We start from the raw sequence: 21,932 nt of genomic DNA on the forward strand, positions 1-21,932 counted from the left end.
TGGATCCTGATGGCTGGCACAGGAATTAGATGGGCAGTTTGCGAGCAGGGGCCAGCCCAGGAGAGTCCCCGTGCTCTGACTCAGGCCAGTCCTGCAATCCTCGCTCACGGAAACTCGCACCAGGTTCACGTAATCCCACTAAGGAGGAAGCTGCTCAGGTACAGTAAACTTTGCCACACCTATGGCCTAGACTCTCCCTGACTGTGGAAGGCAAAGCACGTCATGACACGCTGGGAGCGAGGGTGTTTGCTCTGCTAGGTGAGCCTTATGGCTGCTCACAGCATTCATCACCCCAGGAGCTAACTGGCTGGGGACCTGGGTAAATGCCCTAGGCTGCAGAGCAGACTCCTTTTGGACCTTACGTGCCAGCAGCTGCGGTGGCAGTTTGCTCTCTGGCTCCTGCTGCTTCCTCAAGCCCTCGGTAGGAATCTGGCACAGATTCAGCTGGAGTGTGACATTTATGACTCCTTTTTGCCAAAGCACTTGCACAACCCAGGACAGGATCTGCCCTACTGATTTTAAATGACTGTGTCATATGCCTCAGGGAGCCACTTGGAGGCTTTGTCTGCCCTGGAAACTTCTGGCTCCTAACTACTTGGTGCCCCTAATGTGCCTGCAACACACCATGCGTTCACGCACCAAATTGTTCCCAGGAGATGACTGTGCCCTTTGGAGCAAACCTGCTCTGAGCAAGGCTAAGCCCATGCCGCTCTGTCACAGGCACAGTGTCAATGTGGGCAGTGCTAGGATTATTTTTTTAATCGCTAGAGATGGCACTTTGAGTTAAAGGGATACTATCAGATCAAATTTTATTCCTCGAGTAAGTCATCTAGATTCAATGCCTCATACATGAGCAGCTCAAACTAAAATTGTGAAGGAGCAAGAGAGGACTGTTGGTTACTTCTAAAATGATATATTGGTACCTAGATGCCATGGTGATGGACACCTTAGAAATGCAGATGAGCTTTTGTACTGACTTTTGTCCATTTCTAATTGGATGGATTTGCAAGTTTTAGGTATTTTTTTTACATGTACCGAGAAGCTGCAATGGAGGACACTGGAACAGCCAAAAGATCAGATGTTAAAGAACATTTTCTTGTATTAAAGTTTTGTAAAAGGTCCCGTTAAACACTTGGGAGTGTCAAAGTTAGACTCAGGACTCACAGTTTGTCAGACCACTCTGTTTTATTAGCACAGCACTCTGCTAATACACCCAGATAATGTGAGCACCATACAGGACACAAACTATCTTATTTATACACATAAAAGAGCGGGAATTAGACAAAGGAACAAAGAAAGCAAAACAGTAAAATTCACCTGGGGCATAGCATGCATATCCTACTTCCTTACTAACTCTTATCGATCTAAGGCTAATACTTCACCAATTGCCCTTAAACGGTGCAATTTTTCTATGTTAATGTCTGTATTCCTGATACCTGGATTGCAGCATTCCAACAATTTTGCTTAAAGGTACAGACAGCATTTCTTTAATCCTTTCTATTTTTACAATATAATTCATTCTACTTTCACAGGAGACATTATGAGAGAGCTAGCACCCCCCTCCCTCCTTCCTTCTAATTATCATCCTCCATCCCCTATTTAGAGTCAATGAAACTTGGACTGATGAATTGATGATCTCTTCTCCTTTGCCATCTATTGATCAGAACCCAACATGGTGTCCTCCTGGGAACCTCCCTGCCACATGCCCACTCTTACTCTTGGAACAAAACAAGTGACTGGCCCAGAGAATCCATCCCAGGCTTTTGAGGGATAGCTCAGTGGTTTGAGCACTGGCCTGTTAAACCCAGGGTTGTGAGTTCAGTCCTTGAGGGGGCCATTTGAGGATTAGTGCTGCTTTGAGCAGGGGGTTGGGCTAGATGATCTCTTGAGGTTCCTTCCAACCCTAATAATCTATGATTAGTATGACAGTGCATTCCAAGCTGGTGCTTGGGGCAGCAATCTGGAAGGGGTGGCAGTCCCTGTTGTTTTGCCCCCAAGCAGCGTGCGGAATTGCCGCCGCAGACGGCAGGGGCAGTCTTTGTGCCCTTAGGGCAGCAGGCACGTTTCCGTGGTGGAGGCAATTCAGCAGCTGCTTCTATGTTTAGCTGTCCGTAGCAGCTTCAGCTAAACATAGAAGCTGCCGCCGAATTGCCGCCGCCGTAGAAAGACGCCTGCCGCCCTAAGGGCACACAGACTGCCCCAGCTGTCTGCGGCGGCAATTCGGCGTGCTGCTTGGGGCAGCGAAAACTGTAGCGCCTGCCCTGAGTCCAGGTTGTACATTCATTGGCAAAGACACAACTTGAGTGTATCAAGAAACTCAATTGTACCCTGAAGTGTGTGTGTGTATTTTATATACATCTTTATATCTTTCTATTGAGGTCACCAACAAAACTTGTATTTACTTAAATGGGAGCAGAATTGGGCAAGTCTTGTTTTTGCCTGTTCCTTAACTGATCTTCCCATTTTCAATTAGAACACCCACTACAGGGAAATAAATGGAATAGACTTTGTTGTGAGGGAGAAAATCTTCCAACATTTCTGTTCAAACCACTTCAATTCCCTTCTACAAGTGACATTGAGGAAAAAATTCTCTCTCGGTTACAACCTGCAAATCCAATTGCATAGATATCATGGGGATAGGTGCTATTGCTGGATATGAGTCAGCAGTGTGCCCTTGTTGCCAAGAAGGCTGACGGCATTTTGGGCTGTATAAGTAGGGGCATTGGCAGCAGATTGAGGGACGTGATCATTCCCCTCTATTTGACATTGGTGAGGCCTCATCTGGAGTATTGTGTCCAGTTTTGGGCCCCACACTACAAGAAGGATGTGGAAAAATAGGAAAGAGTCCAGCGGAGGGCAACAAAACCGATTAAGGGGCTGGAGCACATGACTTATGAGGAGAGGCTGAGGTAACTGAGATTGTTTAGTCTGCAGCAGAGAAGAATGAGGGGGGGGATTTGATAGCTGCTTTCAACTATCTGAAAGGGGGTTACAAAGAGGATGGCTCTAGACTGTTCTCAGTGGTACCTGATGACAGAACAAGGAGCAATGGTTTCAAGTTGCAGTGGGGGAGGTTTAGGTTGGATATTAGGAAAACCTTTTTCACTAAGAGGGTGGTGAAGCACTGGAATGGGTTACCTAGGGAGGTGGTGGAATCTCCTTCCTTAGAGGTTTTTAAGGTCAGGCTTGCCAAACCCTGTCTGGGATGATTTAGTTGGGAATTGGTCCTGCTTTGAGCAGGGGGTTGGACTAGATGACCTCCTAAGGTCCCTTCCAACTCTGATATTCTATGATTCTATTAAAAACCCAAGACAACTGATGGAGCGTAAGTGGAAGCAGAATATGGCGCAGAAGAGGGCTCTGCCAGTCGTCTTATTCCAACACATACTGTTCTCCAGGTGAGACTCATTACATCCTCATTTGGTCTCTTTTCCTGACATTTGTTAAGCAGTCTTTGGTGCAGAGAGGCAACATCTATCTTTTGAGGGCCCAAAGATTTATGAGCTATTAGGAGTTCTGCCAATAGCAGATGGAGTTGCTTTACATTGTGATACTTCTCCAGCCATCTCTCCCTGAGAAGCTAAGGTCTTTTAACCATAGTTCTGTGTCCTTCAGAGGAGAAAATTAATTGAAAATAGATCTGATAACCCTGAGCTTTCTTCATTAGAAATTAGATGAAAACCTAAAGATTTGATATCATTCTGGGCCAGCTGGGATTGAAATGATGGATCCAGATAAAGTGTTGAGACACAAGATTATTTCTTTTTCAAGTGTATTTTGCAAGGCAGAGAGCACCACAGGATTGGAAGCAGCTGAATATTGAGATGCATTTCAAGTATCCTACAGATTGGGGGCAGCCCAACCCACCTCGAAAAATCAAATTGAACCAGAGAATTTTTTTTAGAAGAGCAAAAAATCCAGTTTTTTTTTTTTAAACACACAGCCACACAGAGATTTTGGCTCTGGTAACAAACAGAAATGCCAAAATCTCTCTTACCTTTGCATATCAGTTCCGACCCAAATAAAACCAGGAAGCACTAGAACTCTCATGAAAGCTTCTTTGTATCAGATGTCCAGCCAAGAGAGGTTTGAATAAGCATCTGAATCTACAAGTCTCTATATTTCCCCCAACAACCTAGCGCTCGTACAGCTCTATACCAGAGAAATACCAATGTATTTTTGGATACAAAATTGTCGTAAATAGCAAACTATCATTATGGTAACTGTGACGGGTTTGGTCACAAAGACCCCCTTGGGACTGTCCCCTGATGTGCTGGAATTACTTCTGAACCCATTTTCCATGCCAGCTTGGGACTCCAGAACCCTGCCTTGTTAAGCCAGACACACTAGCCTGCTGCAACACAGACCCAGGTCTGGTTCACACCCCCAAAGCTGCAGACTTTAACCAAAAACTGCTCAGCAAGTCACCCATCTCCAGCACCCAGACACCCAGTTCTCAATGGAATCCAAACTCCAAATAAATCCATTTTACTCTGTATAAAGCTAATACAGGATAAACTCAAATTGTCCAGCCTGTGTAACACAGATAGATAGATAGATATGTACAGCTGTTTGCTCCCCTAGGTATTAATCACTTACTCTGGGTTCATTAATAAACAAAAGTGATTTTATTAAGTATAAAAAGTAGGATTTAAGTGGTTTCAAGTAGTAACAGACAGAACAAAGTAAGTTACCAAGCAAAATAAAACAATGTAATAGGCTTAGACTTGCATGTTTTAAGAAAGTGAATACAGATAAATCTCACCCTCAGAGATGGTCCAATAAGCTTCTTTCACAGTCTAGACTCCTTCCTAGTCTGGGCCCAATCCGTTCCCCTGGTACAGACCTTGTTAGTGCCAGCAGGCATCTAAGTGAAAAGCAGGGGATTTCACATGACTGAGACCCCCCTTGTTCCATTCCACCTCCTCTTTGGCACAAGGCGGGAATCCTTAGTCTCTCTGGGTCCCCACCTCTCCTTCTCAACGGAAGAGCACCAGGTTTAAGATGGATTCCAGTACCAGCTGACATGATCACTGTAAGACCTCATTCTCTGCTCTTTCAGGATTGGCCTGCATGTACCCAGGAAGGTTTGCGAGTAAACAGAGTCATTAACAACCAACTGTCCTAGCTAATGGGACCCATCAAGATTTCAATCCACCATTAATGGCCCATATTTTGCATAGTTACAATAGGACTTCAGAGTAATACTTCATATTTCTAGCTTCAGATACAAGAATGATACATTCATACAAATGGGATGAACACATAGTAGATCAGGGGTCAGCAACCTATGGCACGTGTGCCATTAAAAATCCTGCCCAGCGCGGCAAGCTGTGGGGTCCGTGGTCCCAGGCTGGAGCACCAGACTGAGTGCAGCAAGTCACCGGCCCCTTTCCTCCTCCCCTGGAGCCCTGCCACCGCACGCGCAGAGCTCTGGGAGCCAGGGCTGCGCAATCCTGCGGGGCAGGAAAGACGCTCCCTGCTTACCTGGATCCCTGCCGCTGTGCATGCAGCGCTCTGGGGGCCAGGGCTGCGTGCTCCCTCGGGCAGTGTTTGGCTCCGTGGGGAGGAAAAGACACTCCCTACTCACCTGGAGCCCTGGCGCTGCATGCGCAGCGTTCTGAGGGTGAGGCTGTGTGCTCCCGCGGGGTAGTGTATCTGGCTCTGCTTGGAGCCTCAAGGTAAGGGGGCTGGGGGTGGGCATGGATAAGTGGTGGGGGCAGTCAGGGGACAGGGAGCAGGGTGGGTTGATTAGGGGGTAGGATCCCGGAGGGTGTGTGGCTAGGGGTGGGAGTCTCTGGAGGGGGGAAGTCGGGAAGCAGGGGGAGGGGGAGTAAATGAGGCATGGGAGTTCCGGGGTTTGTGGAGAGCAGGGGCTGGATAGGGGTCAGGGCAGTCAGGGACAGGGAGCAAGGAGGGTCCTGGGGGGACACTTAGGGTGGAGGGTCTCTGGAGGGAGTGGTCGTGGGCAAGAACCTGGGGGGGTTGGATGAGTCGGACGTTCGGGGTGGGGGGGCTTTCAGGAGGCAGGGGTGTGGAGAGGGGTTGCGGCAGGCAGGGAGCAGGGGGAGGGTTGTACGGGCTGGGAGTTCTGGGGGTCCTGTCAGGGGGCGGGGAGTGGTTCGATGGGGAATGGGAGTCCCAGGAGTCTGTCTGGGGGTGGGGGTATGGATAAGGGTTGGGGCAGTCAGGGGACAAGGAACAGGGAGGCTTAGATAAGGGCAGGGGTCCCAGGAGAGGGTAGTCAGGGGACAAGGAGCGAGGGGGTTGCGGGTTCTGAGGGGGGCAGTCACCCAGCCCTCTCCCCTGAGCCCTGACCCCGCCATACACACACCACGCCCTCTGCCCTGAACCCCGCACACACCCCAGACCCCTGCCCTGGGACCTGTACCTCCCTCATACACACCCAGACGTCTGCTTGACTTCTTCACACCCCTACACATACCCAGCCCCCCCCGCCCTGACACCTGCACCCCCTTCACATGCCCCCAGCCCTCTGCCCTGACTGTTGCACCCCCCCACATACCCAGCCTCCCACACCCAATGCACCCCCCACAACCCCACCCTGACCACCAAATGGGAGCTCCTGCACCCCCACCCCCACATTCCCACCTGCACCCCTCGCATCATATGGGAGCTGCCCAGGTAAGTGCCCTACACTCAAACCTCCTGCCCCAACCCTGAGCCCCCTCCCTCATTCTAGCTCCTGGCCAGACCCTTCACACCCAGCCCTGTGCTCAGTGCACTCCCCTGCTTTGCTCAGTGCAGAGAGAGGAAGAGAATGGGCCAGAACCAGGGAGAAAGTAGGTACCCACTGTATGTGGGCAGGGCCGGGACCCCAGACGAGGCTGAGTGGATCTGGCAATCAGGATCCCAGCTGGCAGGAGCCAGCAGAAGGAACCCCTGAGCAGAGCCGCTCAGCCCACTGCTCATCTGGGGTCCCAGCAGCCGGCCCCGCACAGCCTGCTGCTGGTCTGGGGTTCTGGCTGCTGGACCGGGGTTCTGGCTGCTGGACCCTTGCCAGCCAGAGTCCAGGCCGCAGGCCCCTCTCAGTCCATTGCCAGCCTAGGTGAACAGAACCCCAGACCAGCAGTGGGCTGGGCGGGCCGGCGGCATAAGAACAACATTTTAATTTAATTTTAAATGCAGCTTCTTAAACATTTTGAAAACCTTGTATATTTTACAATACAAACACTAATTTAGTTATATAATATATAGACTTATATAGAGAGATCTTCTAAAAAATATTAAAATGTATTACCGGCACGCAAAACCTTAAATTAGAGTGAATAAATGAAGACTCGGCACAGCACTTCTGAAAGGTTGCCGACCCCTGCAGTAGATTATAAACTTTGTAATGAAATCTTACAAGAGACCTTTTGCATGAAGCATATTCCAATTACATTATATTCACACTCATTAGCATATTTCCATAAAACATATGGAGAGCAACATCACAGCAACATCTTGCAAACCATTCCCATATCCAGAAATACTGGGGATGTCATACAAAGTTATGGAGCTTTACCAATTGTTTTGTATATTTTCATCAACCAAGGAAACCTACAATATCAGTTATGTTAGTTCACACTAAGACCAGTCTGAGATGAACTTCATTTATTTCTGATTGCAGCATGATTCTTTGGTACAGCAAGAAACCTTCTTTTTTTAAGGATCTCTGGCCTACCTAGATTGTCGTCCCACATGTATTCTGGAGAAAGTATTTTGGTTGGTTTGTGGTAAAGAAAATACTTGTTTAAGTGACTCTCTTCTTGCCAGATTGCCTCAATTCCATTGGCTTTGTCCACCATGATGGCTTCATGGCATTTCTTGGTCAGCTTGTAAACCTCCATTACTGTTCCTCCAAAAATGGATCCCATATAGTAGAAGTCACCCTCATCACTGGGCACATAAGCTTGAGAAGCAGGTCGACGTTCATAGGTGAAAGACCGACGCTCTGCAGCGTAGAAAGCTGGGTGTAGTGTGCCAAACAAGTCGCTCAGGATCTCCACTCCAACTTGGTCATTAAACTTCATGTCTACATCCATACACACAAGGTAGCTGACCTCATTAATGAACCGCTGCTGAGAGAAGTAGCTGAGCATTTCCATTCGTCGCATAGAGATTTCTTGCCACCTAGGGTAGTTTTGAACTTGCAGAACCACTATGTTCCTTCCTTCTTTGAGGGCAACTTTAGGAACTTCTTCTGGTCTGTCTGTGAAAATGTAATAGTTCACCCTATGTCCAACCATAAAGTAAGTCTCTGCAGTTTCTAAAAATGTCTTGAGGAAGACTACATACCTAGAAAAAAAAAAAAGAGAGAAATTATCCATTAGAAATAAAAGGCACTGTGATAGAAGACTGGAAGAAGGGGACACAGAGAGCAACGAAGTGAAAGGATCAGGGAGACCCATTGGGTGCGCAGAAGAGGGAGTACGTGGGGGAAATGGTGGAGGTGTAAGAAGGGGCAGACTTGTAAAGCATCTTGAAGGTGAGAATGAGGATTCTGAACTTAATGTGGAAAGAGACAAGAGGCAGTGAAAGGACTGATGACATGGTTGGACTCACAAGAAGGATCTAGGATTTTAGCTTTTGTTGTTATTTATGGAGGGGAAGATGAACCAATTCCTACACAGTTTGTAAAGCATCTTTGATGATCAAAGCCGTGTAAATGTCTGTTTTTCTCCCCTACGAAAATAGCCAATTAATATAAGATTCCTATTCAGAAGTAACAAATAATTATGACTCCACCTAATGGGTTTTGTTGCAAGCAGGAATTGATAATGCTCATGAACAATCTATGTTAGAAATTTTTTTTTTTAATATTTGTTGCTAGTTTCCTGGTTAGGATTATTTCCTTCCAAATACTGAGGATCATCAGCCTTCATCTCTTGAGCCACCTTTAGCTGTTCAGGGTATTGCATGTGACTCTTATGGAATCCATGCTGCAGGAGCAAGTGAGGTCTTAGGTACTGTGGTGATCACACGAGTGCTCTGCCCATGAACACATGTGGGAGTGCTGAGAGATAATGAACCATAGACACCATATCACTCTGTCCCTCCCAAACAGCCAGGAAGGGAGTCTACCTGGGAAGGATGAAGAGCTGACCTGTACCCTGCCTGAATTTGAACCTGTGGCTCTAGGGACTTTCAAAGCAAGGTACTGGTCATCTCCTGAGAGATACTGAATATCTTTAACTCCATTAACTTCAATGAGAGAGAAGGGCACACAGCACCTCTCAGGATTGGGCCTATATTGCCACTTAGCCAGCCTTGCAGTGAAAATGAGAGTTCTCCGTCATGTTCACATTCCAGCTTCATGTATCATCCCAGCAAAATGACTTGCTCGCGCAGCCCAGGTGCAGCTGCATTTCAAAGGTGTTCTGCCTCGTTACCCGCTATTTCAGCTGACCTGCAAATAACCAGCAGGTGTAATGTGTTATAAGAGCTGCCCCCTACATAGCCAGCTATGAGCCAAGATCTCAAGAGTGGAGGGGCCAGCTGAGGCACTACCCTCTTACAGAATTCAGCTCAAACCCAACAGGAGTAAGGGGGCATTTACAAGGTTTCATGGCAAATATCCAAGCTCCCTTCATTTCACTATGGGAGGGATTAACAGGAGAGTTGTACACTGTAAGAAATTAACATCAACCTCATTTGTTGTGTATATGCCCAGCCCCTTTAAAACCCAGTACTAGTGAATGAGAAACATCCTCCTCTCTTTGTCTTCACTGTAGAAAGGGCAGCCAAACAAACAGATATACAGCATGGAGTGAAGATGGTAATTTTTCATTCACAGACATTTCCAATGCAGGTACTGGCCACATGCAGTTTGGTGGGCCAGGATACCCTTCTGCAACATATTTAGCCTTGCTTGAAGATATTGATTTCTGATTCAAAACTAACCATTTTTAATTAAGACCATTCCTCAGAACAAGAAAACATGAAGGTGCCTCAGGAATCCTTTAGCAACCCCCCTCTCCAAAAGAAGGGTATAAATATGCTCCTTATCCCCAAGATATTATTGGGAAGAGACTCTAATTCATATTGATGATGCTTGCACAATGGTTTGTAACTGCCACAGAATGTGTGTGTGTGTGTGTGTGTGTGGGTTATGTTGCTTGGGGTTTTGTCTTTCAAAGTCCCGGTTCCATGTAATCATTAGCAATCCCATTAAACTTTTCACAAGAGTAGGAGTATCCTACCCAGTATCCTGGACAAGATAAAACTTCAGTTCTTTCATCTCCTCTTCCCAAATTGGCCCTATATTTTCAAAACGGACCTGTTATTCTTTGCTTCCTCTCCTAAATTGGTGTGTCTCATTGATGTACAACACTGAAAAGTTGCTTCATCTCACTGGTGGCCAAATCAGCCTTGCAAAATTGTTATAAATATTTATTAGAACAGGTACAAAAACCTACTTGTCCATTCTTAACAGGATCATAATTGAAAAATAAATCAGGATATTTTATTATACCTTGATCTGAAGTCCCTTTGATCTTTAGCAATACATTTTGCAAAAAAATTCTATTGGCAGGCAATAGCGCTTATCAACACTGGCTGAATCTATGCTCCATGATTAACAAGGACTTTGTTGTAGCATGCACAGCCTTTGGGAAACAATAATGTTATTAAATAGTTCCTTAATCTGTGCCTGCAGAGCTGGCTACATAACTAACGACACTGAAATGTGTTTTAAGTCAATCAGCAATCTTCCAACAAAACTCCTGCTTGGTAGGGTGAGGTGAATAAGGGATACACCATGACTACACAAAAAATAAGTTCCCCCATCTCCTCATTGGTTACACATCAGCTTTCGTACCTAACATAAGTTCTGTAATTAAGCTACACTCACTTTTTGATAGCAAACACTGTCAGTCCAACAGTGTCATTCCTTTGTCGGAACTGCTCATTCAGTATCTCGGAGTTATAGGTCCCTTCCCAAACTATTGGAGCAAACCACGGAGTCATCATAAGGACGTCACATCTCCTGTGGAAGAGGAAGTTTTCTTTAGAATCACACTATAGAAGTAAGAAATACGGAGGCAGTTGCCTTCCCTACGTATAGAAAGACACTACCAGAGCCATGTGTTAAAGTTCAAAAATAGATAACTAGCAGCTGTAAAGAATATACAACTCCATGAAATCACAAGACTTGGTGCAGTAAGGCTATTTAATGTATCAGGTTATTAGGATCTATCAACTAATTAATGTTTGCACTGCACAAGCATCTACCCAGCATGTCTGAGGTTTGTAACAGAACAAAACATTCAGGCTTGTATTTTGTACAAAGACCCAAGTGTTTTTGAGATTTTGTATGCATAAGTTAAAACAGAGCAAGACACCTTCAAATCCTTAAGGAAGTTTCTTTGTCAGATTTTAGTCTCTTAACTTTAGTTATATCTTGGATGTAACAAAACGCTTATTTTTAGTTTTACTTACGGTGGCTTTAGAATCTGTGGCTTTGTGTAAATCATTCTAAAAGAAAAGTAGGAAAACAAAAATGATTTCAAGTTAAGGAAAGATTTCCATAGCTCTTTAAAAATCCTTGTCGACTTTACAGACATAAAAGATTCCCACCAATCAGCTCCATTGAGAACTCAGTGACCCATACTCAGAACTCCAGAGGAAAGGGTTTTAGCTTTACTGTACCTCTGGTGACTTGAGTTTAAATCCTAGTTCAGGTCACATATGAACCTAAGTTTAGTGGTGTCTCTCTAGTCCCTAATATTGGTTCACATCACAAAACCTCTATGCAGTGTGGCTTGATTGACAATCTATGCTCATGAGATGCCCAGAGGGAGACATTAAAAATCAGGAGTGAGATGCATTAGCAAAGTGGTGTGAGCACACAGGGTAGGAGTAGAAAAGTTTTGCAGGTAGGGAATGTGGAACATTGACAGAGCAGTGTGTGGGGTCAGAACTTGAATAGTAGAACTTCCAGGAGGTCAGAATTGAGGTACAGACTGGTGTAACCCAAGCAATGTGAACATCCTTAGAGAGGAGGGGAATCCATAAGATCACTGCTGAGAGCTTTCAAAGATAGGTAACCTCTGAGCTTGTCTAAATCTCAGTGTCATCATGCTGTATTGATGATTCATAATACAGAAATGCAATGCTAAGAGAGTACTGGAGTTCCACAAGCATAGATCATCATAGATTGCCTAGGGAGGTTGTGGAATCGCCATCTCTGGAGATATTTAAGAGTAGGTTAGATAAATGTCTATCAGGGATGGTCTAGACAGTATTTGGTCCTGCCATGAGGGCAGGGGACTGGACTTGATGACCTCTTGAGGTCCCTTTCAGCCCTAGAATCTATGAATCATCCTTCAGGAACACCAGAGCTCTTCTGAAAGCAGCTGAAACATTTAAAAGAATCTAACAAAGTTCTACCTTGGCAATTCAATTTGTAGTAAATCTTCCAGGATATGGTTGCTATAGAGAAAGAACAATGGAAGTTTGGCTTACAAAAAGATAGCATTCAATAGAAAGTAACTAGTCCAAGAAATCATTGAATTAATTCATGTTTCCCAGCATCTAAATATTCAAGAAAAAGTTCTGTCTTAATATCTTTGCATCTTGAATGTCATTGTGATCATATATCATGTGTGTTTTTTAATAGAAAGAAACCATTGGAAGTTTAGTTTACCAAAAGTACAACATTGTTAGAGCTTAACTGGTTTAAAAGTAATACAAGATCAAGGAAGACAGACCTGCAAACCTATACATGAATACTCATTATTCACACAAGTAGTCCCACTGAAGTAAATGGGAATTATCATATGAGTAAAGGCCTATCAAGTTAGTGATCATGAAACAGACAGTAAGTGGAATTAACAAAAGGTCCCACCTTGATTGCTTTATATTGTGGAAGTCCTGGGTATTACTGCTATAGAAAAAAAGCATATCACGTTTAGTGTTTGGTTGTTTGTTTGTTTTTTTTAAACACAGCAGTCTTTAATTACATTATCACATACTATTTTTTCCACAGGCCCCCTGGCTCATTCAATGCATAGGCTATATGGTGCATACAAATTAGTTTATATAAAGGGTGGGTGCACACATATTGAATAGCTGCTTCTTAGCTGAGCACTAACTCTTTTCATTTCATTGCCTTTTTGAGTGGTAAGAACTGAGAATGAACTGTTTGAAGGCTGAGAGGCATAAGAGATGCTGGGAGACCATGAGTGAGTGTGAGGCTGAAGGGGAGAGAGGGACACACAGACAGGACTGGCTGGCAGAAGGAAATGAGGCTTTTAAAGATAGCCCCTAAACAAGCCATCCCTCATTAGAGAAGGACAGGCAGTCAGTGTTTTCAGAAAGCAATTAATTACACCTTTGGATGCCAGCCCAAATAGTGCCATAGATCCAGTGCAGATGAGAGAGAAAATGGGGGAATAGGCCTGCACAGAACATCCATAACTAAACCCCAAACCATGCAACTCTCACCTGATTCTGTATTCCATTGCAAGCTCAGATCAGGTAATCAAGGCTCACACTTCTTTGCCCAGTTCTTACTAACATGGCAGCCAGTTTGTGATTGTGTGTCAAGCTCAGACAACAGATGAGACTCAGCTGTTTATTTGTGGCTGCTGGTGTTATTAGGAGGTTGGTAGATGACGTAAGGCCTTTCAGAACCAGTTTACAGAAATACATAAAGAAATGCATAAAGACGGGGAGAGGGATAGCTCAGTGGTTTGAGCACTGACCTACTAAATCCAGGGTCATGAGTTCAATCCTTCAGGGGGCCACTTAGAGATTTGGGGCAAAAAATTAGTACTTGGTCCTGCTAGTGAAGGCAAGGGCCTGGACTCTATGACCTTCCAGTTCTATAAGATAAATATATGAAGCTATACCTACTTGTATCCTAGGAGAAATGCTCAGCAAGCACAGATAGCTCCAGTGGAGTACACTGACTTATACCAGCTGGGGACCTGGTCCCTTAATGTATCTAATTCAGAAGAAGGTAAGCACTGGAGCAGTGCCCACCACCTGCTTCTGAGGAGCCACTGCTAGTTTCAACTGAGTTTTCATTTGAAATTTGGTGGCAAACCCCAAGTCAAAACTAAACAGAAGTGGTTAGGAATCTCAGCAACATAGAACTAATTTCCAGAGCTCTAACTGAGAGACCTCAGATGCTCACAAAATCTGGGGAAATCCAACAGGGAATAGTTACCTCGTTGTGTCGGAGACCTTGCTTGAGGTACCACTGAAAACATACCTGCAATAAATCCAAATGTCATGTAGAACATCTAAGTAAGATAAAAACTTTACACTAAAAATCATCTAGTCCAATGTTTAGGCATCTTTTTAAAGACACAAACCACACAACAACCAACCAAACCCAGCAGTTTATCCTCACAACAGAACAAAACCAAAGCAGCCAAGAAAGGAGAAAATGCAAAGGTTGCTAGAATGCTGTGGTAGGTGAAGCAAAGCAGTTTCCTGTTATTATCTGTCATGCACTGAGAGTGCACTCAGTGATCTCTCATGGTCTCTGCGTCAAGGAGCTTGCAGATTAAATCACCATTGGAATGCCAAACTAAAAGATAATTGAAAAGAGTTATATGGTAAAACAGATGTACTGCGTTACTCACCACGCTTGTGAAGACCCTACACTCAACAGTATTTCTGTCTGTATGAATGTAACATGAGAACGCTTCAACTTCTGTTTCAAATGCTCCTTTTGTTTTTAAATTTAGCTCATTTTTATTTAAAAAAATATGAAAAACACCCCCACACAACCTGAAACTGAAAATAAAAGAAACATTTTGTCTGACCCAAAACTTTTTTTTTTTTTGGCAGTTCAAAACCAACTCTCTCTTTTTTCTGTTCAGCACCCAATCTGAAAAATCAGTTAGACAAGCTTGGGAACTTACATTCATAACTAGACGCTGAAAACCATGGACTCTGGCTTTATGGCTCATTATAACAATTTGTAACGCACTGTACTGCCAGCTACCCCTCAATTGCTCACTTCCTTTTAGGTGGTCTCCCACAGCATGTGACACACACATCCCCCTTATGCGTAACAATCTGTCCCAATTTAGCTCAGATACTCTGGTTACTTTCTCCACCTGAAGAAGGGCTCTGGGAAGCTCGAAAGCTTGTTTCTTCCACCAATGGAAATTGGTTCAATAAAAGACATTGCCCCATCTACCTTGTCTCTCTCATATCCTGGAACCAATACGGGAAAATCACATTGTGGACTTATATTCAATTTGTGATCCACTATAACCTCCAGATGCTTTTCAGCAGTACTACCACCCTAGTCAGTTACTCCCCATTTGTACGTGTGCATTTGATTTTTCCTTGCTAAGTGTGGTATTTTCCCCTTGTCTTTACTGAATTTCATTTTGTTGATTTCAGACCAGTAACCCCTCCCAACTTGGTGTCATCCATTAATTTTATAAGTATACTCTCTACTTCATTATCCAAGTCATTAACCAAAATACTGAATAGTACTGGACCCAGGACAGACTGTGCAGGATCCCACTACATATGCCCTCCCATTTTGACAGAGAACCATTGAGATCTGCTCTTTGAGTACAGTCTGTTAATCAGCTTTGCATCCATTTTATAAGAGTTTAATCTAGACCACATTTCCCTGCTTTGCTTATGAGACTCTCATGTGGGACTTCGTCAAAAGCATTACTAAAATAAAGACATATGTCTTCAGCTTCACCCCTATCCACCAGGACAGTCACCCTGTCAAAGAATCTACATGTCTTCAACTTACATGTGTTCAGCAGCCAGAACCTGGCTGGAAGCCTGCCGCTTTCACATCCCAGCTGCAGGAGGATTGCTCTCACTGAGCAGTACCCCTTCCCTCTTGGTATCTGTTACAGTGAAAGTCTGGGGCAGGAGCTCAGTTCTTGGCATGAGACTAACCTAAAGAACGTTCTAAAACAGTGGGAAAGCTACCATCTGAGTCACTGTATTTTTAAAATAGCAAATGTGCTATGCAAATTGGCAACTGCTATAAGATAAGCACAGGAAGTTATGCAATGGTTTTAAAAATTAAATGATTTATACACTTTGAGCTAAACAGTACTTTTAGTCATGCTGTGGCAGCCCCACTGATGTCACTAGGACTGCACAGATGTGACAGAACAGTCTGTTTCCTCCCTCATTTTTCCCCCCAGCTAGACTAACACAAAGCTGGGGGAATCTGTTGCACCTGTAAGTAGCTGGATTTGCACCACAGATGTGCATTTCTAAAAGGTTCATACGTATTTGGGTTAAGTCTTTTGTAACAATAACCACCTTAGAAGTGGAGTGACGGAGACTCTTGCTTCGCAAAACTATCCACTTACCAAAGGTAGCCAAAACTGAAGCACAGCAGCGTGCTGAAACCCATGACATGAACATGGCTCTTTGGAAAATAGCCTTTGACCCCTCCTGTTTTCCCTGGAATAAAAGAGATGTGCAAGAGATTGGTACATGTAGTTCAAAGCAGTATCAATTAACTGCCAATCCAGTTCCTTTTGCCATGCTGTGTGGCAAGGCTAAAAACCTGGTTACAACCCATGGGGGGAAAAATTGGTTCACACTTCGCTAATTCCAGACTCCTTCCAGACACCCACAATATAAACCTCACAATAGCCCCATGTAGTGGGTAGGTATTGTAATGGACTGGTTAGTGCGTGTGTTGCCACTGCCTTTTACTGAATGGAATCAGAACTCCTCCAGTTGTCATGGGTGCTATACTGCCACTAGGGAGAATTCTCCTTTGGGTTAAGCAGTAGGATTCTGTTCTTTTGGAGGAGCTGGTGCAGTGAAGTTCTCTGTACACTGCTGCAGTGAAGTTTCAAGCACTCTTGCTGTGTAGTGTAGTGAAAACTGTGAAGCCCAATGTGACCGTGAACTTCTGTCAATATCATTATGACTATTTTGCAAATGGAGGAACTGAGGCCCAGAGAGGGGAATTTAAGAGCTGCATACCAGAAGCCATTTGCAGCACATAACAACAGCTTCATTAAACCTGCAGACTTATGAACTATACACCAATTTCTACTATGCTCACATGCTACTAGATGGTGACATGTATATATACACACTCGCTATAGGCCTGATCCTTCACTCATTGACATGAATGGCAAAACTGCCATTGACTTTAGTGGTGCATGATCTATCCCTACACACAAAGCAATATATACACATTTCACAGATTCTATTTTTAGAAATAACTCTGGTAAGGGAAGATACTTGCCCAGGTTCATGAAGCAAATCTTTAACATAGCTGGGAACAAAACCCAGACTCCCAGTTCAATGATTAGCTGTAAGATCTTCTTCACCTCCTCTAAGGTCTTATGCATAAGGAAATACAGAACACACAGGTCACAGACCATTAGGAGTGTGAGAAATTGGCCAGCCAAGTGGCTGATTATTCTGAGTGGTCATGACAGTGGCTGTTGTGTTGGGCAACTCTAACAAATATAACAGATAACAAAAATCCAGCTAAGCCCATTACATAAACTTGCTTATAAAAGTGAACAAATGTTAAAAATTGAATGAATTAGTCTAGACAAAAAGGATGGTTAAGATCATGACTGGAAGACAAAAGAGAATGGAACCGGAAACTAATGGACCAAATGATCTATTGAAAATTAGGCCTAATAGGTGCAAAAAATAATGAGGCAATAGGCTGTTCCACCTACCACACATTTTGGAGGGGAATTATGGTGCCAGCGTGCATGCAAGTGGATTGGTAGGAGCAAGCTTTGCAATCATGACTGCCACGCCCATTGTATTCTGGGATCCACTGGGACACAAGTGGGCCTTCATCATCCTGATACTGAGAAATGTCCTGACCAGATTGAGCCAGAAAGAGGGACCCACATGACACTCTCCATTCCGCTTCATTGGCTTCAGCTAAGACCTGACCAGCACTTAGAATGTGAGCCTTGGATTTCTGCTGTCACCCCTCCATTGTGTCATTTTCCTTCCCCATCTTATAGCTTCCTTTTCTTCTCTCTCTCTGCCTTCTGATTAATACATGTCTAACTTAGCCAGCAAAGACAATCTCTTGTCACTCTGATCAGAGTGGCAGCTAAAAGCAGTGTTTTAAACAGCCCAATGCTAACACAAATTTGACATGTCTCTGATTGGCTGATAAAACCATGGGCTGTGCCCATGTTTCTGTAGCAGTGAGGCTGCAAGTGAAAGCACCGGAAATAGAAGGTATATTTTCTATTTTTGCTGGTCTTTTCTCTCCGTTTATGTTTGTCTTTAAAGAAACATTGGACTTTAACAACAGCAGCTCTAGCCCATCCTAACTGACTGTGTATATGTCTTTTCCCAAAAAAGTTCAGTTATTACCATCTAAAAGACTCAAACGGGAGGGTTTCCTTATAAAAAGCTCTGTCTACAGCTGAAGAGATATTGTTAAAATGAAAGCCTTACTCAACACTTTACTTTAAATGTTTCAGTCGCTTTTCCTTCTTATATCTTAATAAAATGTTGCAGTGTGGTTGTTGCCACAGGACTAAGCAGGCTGAAGTCTCTGTACTCAAAACTCTGCATCATGTTCAACTCTTTAGGGTTGTACAGATTAATAAAATTAATGTAATTTGGTAGGTCACCCAAGAGTCTAGGGTAAGCATACACCATCACAGCTGATTAGCTTAGCAAACAAACTGTTTTCAAAATTGTTTTTAAAAAACAAATATTTGCATTAAAATCTTTGAACATATGAAGCTTGTTTGTGCTAACGGTGGAAAGCAAATTGTTAACGCTCATGTTTTGAAAAAATAAAAATACTTAATAATTGTTTTAAGAGTTTATTTTAACCTTTTAACAAATATTTTGTTATGTTTCTTTTTCTTTTTTTGGAGGTTTGTAGTTTTTGTAATTGATAATAACTTTGATGGTTTTATGTAAAGGCATTTTAAAGAAAAAAGCAAAAGTTGTAAAAATGAAGTGTTTTAAATAGTTGAAGGTTTATCTGCTAAAGCAAACTTTTGCTAAAATGTCATCGGGGTTATTCCTTGTTAACAGAATGCCCACTTGATTCACGGCTGTGACTGTGAATTAAGAGTCAATCCACCTGAAATAAGGGTTGTTGCCGGCACCAAACTTCTTGTCGTAATTTTTGTGATTGTTTTGTTGTAGACGTTAATGTGCCTTGTTGTGTTTTGCATGTGCAATAGCACAGTGCTAGTGGGGTCATCTCTCTGTGATAAGCTACAAGGTCACAATGGCCATGTCCTCCCAAGAGCTGGTGGTGAATTGGTCAGGCAAAATCTGTCCCTGGACAAAAATGCCTGTGTACTTTCCCCCCACTCTGGAGTGTTGGTAAATAGTTCATGAACGCAAAAATAGTCATCTGCCCCATCCTCCACCAAATTATGTTGTTGCTTCTTTTTAAAAGACTGCAACATACTTCAGTCAAAATGCAAGAAGGGGTAAATAATTTTCCAAGCAAGTTAGTTTAATCCCTCGTGTACAGAATGTTCAGGATTTCTGTAAATGTGCAGTTTTATGTATGCAGGTGGCAAAAGGAGAAATAAAATGGTTGCCCCTTGTCACCCCCCACCCCCTTTTTTTTTAAACCATTCTGGACATACAGCCAAAGGACTAATGAGAGCTGGCATGTTTCTAAACATTTAGAGAGCAGATTACAGCAGTTTTGTCTGCTTTATTAAGCAATGTCTGATGTGAAGCAGAATTGGTTCATAAAAGAGGGATATTGTAAGAAATGGGGCCTGCTCCCCTTGTGAGCTCAGCTGTTGGAAAGTGAGTGAAAATTCATCAAATGTCACAATCATCAATAGCAATGAATGTGGATAGAAAACTGGGAGTCAGACTGAATTAGTCTAAACCGAAAGGTCCAGTGCCAGCCAAGGGCTGTGTTGAGACCATGACTGGTAAACAAGGAAGAAGGAATCAGGAACTAATGAACCAAACAAACCCTCCAGGACAGCTGGAGTGAAAGGAACAAACTTCACCATCATGGCTGCCACCCCCACGACTTCCTGGGGGCCCTGGTTCCACCGTGACACTGCTGAGCCTTTATCCTCCTGATTCTGCCAGATGTCCTGACCAGACTGGGCCAGAAAGAGGGAACCATATAACATCCCCACCTCCACTAGCTTCAGATAAATCCAGAACACCACATGGAATGAGTGATGTGGGTTTCTGCTGCATGTTACATCTGACAAAAAGCCAGTACAGTATTTTATATAATATTCTTATTGACAATCTTCCATATTCCCCAAATAGATCAAAAGTAGGAGCCCCATCTTGCACTGACTGAACTTCCATTGTCTTCAGTGGGTCAGGATTGAGTCCTGTGTTAACATAATACATAAATACGTGCAGGTAAAATGCAGAGGAACAAATTCTCTCCCCCAGTACACTGGTGTGACTTTACTGAGGTTAACATGTAGGGCTGCATTCTACTTCAGTTATTGTTTTGCTGTAAAGGGGAAAAATTTGGCCTATAAGGAGAAAAAAATAACCCTCCGTCTACAATACATGAATAAACTACATCTCAAAAGTATTTGTTGATCCCATTCCTCTGTGGACAAATAAAGAAAGTGGTTGAGAGCAAGGGGAATATGGGGAGAAGAAAGATGGGAGGAGGAGGGAGGGAAGAGAATATAAACAAAATATGAACATGTGGTTAAGACTTCCCTCTTCTCCAAACACAGGTGTAAATTTGATTCAATTTCTTGAAGATAATAGGATAAATATTGTTCTTGTATAAAATCCAGTGAGGTCCTAATTCTGAGTTCAACTACCGCCGCATAACTCAGATCTACATGAGCCAGTGGAATTAATCCAGATTTACCTTGGTGTAACCAAGGGCAGGATATGGACCTAGGTTAATAGCATATTAGTTAGTCTCAAGTATTTAATATCCGCTACTTTTAAGTTCCTTCTCCGCATTTAAAACACCTGGTCTGCCTGCAAACCCCACACCTGCTGTATTTTTTTCAAAATCTAAACAAGATTAGACATGACACAGCTCATAGAGCATCTTCAAGGAATATGTACAGGTACCTTGGTTCTTGTCCATCGCGCACCCGATTGCTCCCACGGGAATGAGTGTGAGGAAGAAGGAATTGCGGAGATAGTTGGTGACAGCCGTGGACTGGAGCAGCCGTAAGAAGCTGGGAGCTGCAAGCCCTCTAGAGAGGGCAGCGGTAGCCCAAATCTCTTGTTTGATATCCCTGTGGATACCGATGGCTGGCACAGGAATTAGATGGGCAGTTTGCGAGCAGGGGCCAGCCCAGGAGAGTCCCCCTGCTCTGACTCAGGCCAGTCCTGCAATCCTCGCTCACGGAAACTCGCACCAGGTCCACGCAATCCCACGCGGGAGCTAACTGGCTGGGGACCTGGGTAAACGCCTAGTTCGCAGAGCAGGCTCCGTTTGGCCCCTTACATGCCAGCAGCTCGGTAGCGGTTTGCCCTCCTGGTGCTCCCTCAAGCCCGCCGTAAGAATCTGGCCCGGATGCTGATGAGTTGTGACACTTCAGGCTCCTCTCTGCAAAAGCACTCGCAGGGCGGTCCTCGGGCGTAGGCAGCAAGCGTCGCTGCGTGGGGCAGCCCTGGGTCTTAGGGTCCACCCAGCTCTGACCCTTCCTGCAGGTTCCCACAGCTGGCTGCTGCAGCCCCCGGAGTCTGCCTCCGGAGCGGATCTTTAGAAGCTGGGAGCTGCAAGCTCTCTGGAAAGGGCAGCAGTAGCCCAAACCTCTTGTTTCATCCCTCTGGATGCTGTTTTATTGCACGGTAATTAGATGGGCAGTTTGCCAGCAGAGCAGGGCCCGCGCTTCCATTTAGGCGACCTAGGCGGTGGCTCAGGGCACCAGGATTTGGGAGGGTGGCATTTTGCGGCCCTCGGGGGCAATTCGGCAGTGGGGGGTCCTTCCGCGCTCCAGGACCCGCCACTGAAGTGCCCTTAAGACCGGGAGCGTGGAAGGACCCCC

At 44.3% G+C, this 21,932-nt stretch overlaps 1 protein-coding gene and 1 long non-coding RNA gene across 11 annotated transcripts; one reads left to right on the forward strand and one right to left on the reverse strand.

Moving 5' to 3' along the window:
• The first annotated feature begins 55 nt into the window (after positions 1 to 55).
• Positions 56 to 21,346, forward strand: LOC115635959. Its single transcript, XR_003996747.1, has 2 exons — positions 56 to 123; positions 21,303 to 21,346. It is a non-coding gene; the product is annotated as an uncharacterized LOC115635959 (long non-coding RNA).
• On the reverse strand, positions 7,390 to 21,309 carry LOC115635957 (histo-blood group ABO system transferase 1-like). 10 transcript variants are annotated; one of them, XM_030535416.1, is made up of 8 exons: positions 21,007 to 21,309; positions 16,317 to 16,410; positions 14,177 to 14,221; positions 12,851 to 12,886; positions 12,394 to 12,435; positions 11,443 to 11,478; positions 10,856 to 10,990; positions 7,390 to 8,301 (listed from the first exon to the last, which is right to left on the reverse strand). In XM_030535416.1, the coding sequence occupies exons 1-8, from the start codon at positions 21,020 to 21,022 to the stop codon at positions 7,614 to 7,616; spliced, it is 1,092 nt and encodes a 363-aa protein (XP_030391276.1). In that variant the 5' UTR covers positions 21,023 to 21,309; the 3' UTR covers positions 7,390 to 7,613. The 10 variants fall into 10 exon arrangements, with proteins under 10 accessions (XP_030391276.1, XP_030391275.1, XP_030391278.1 ...); XM_030535415.1 differs by having other exon boundaries at positions 12,851 to 12,889; XM_030535418.1 differs by lacking the exon at positions 12,394 to 12,435.
• Positions 21,347 to 21,932: the final 586 nt, after the last annotated feature.

Source organism: Gopherus evgoodei, chromosome 16 (assembly GCF_007399415.2).
Source record: "Gopherus evgoodei ecotype Sinaloan lineage chromosome 16, rGopEvg1_v1.p, whole genome shotgun sequence".
In the NCBI taxonomy this organism is placed as follows: Eukaryota; Metazoa; Chordata; order Testudines; family Testudinidae; genus Gopherus; species Gopherus evgoodei.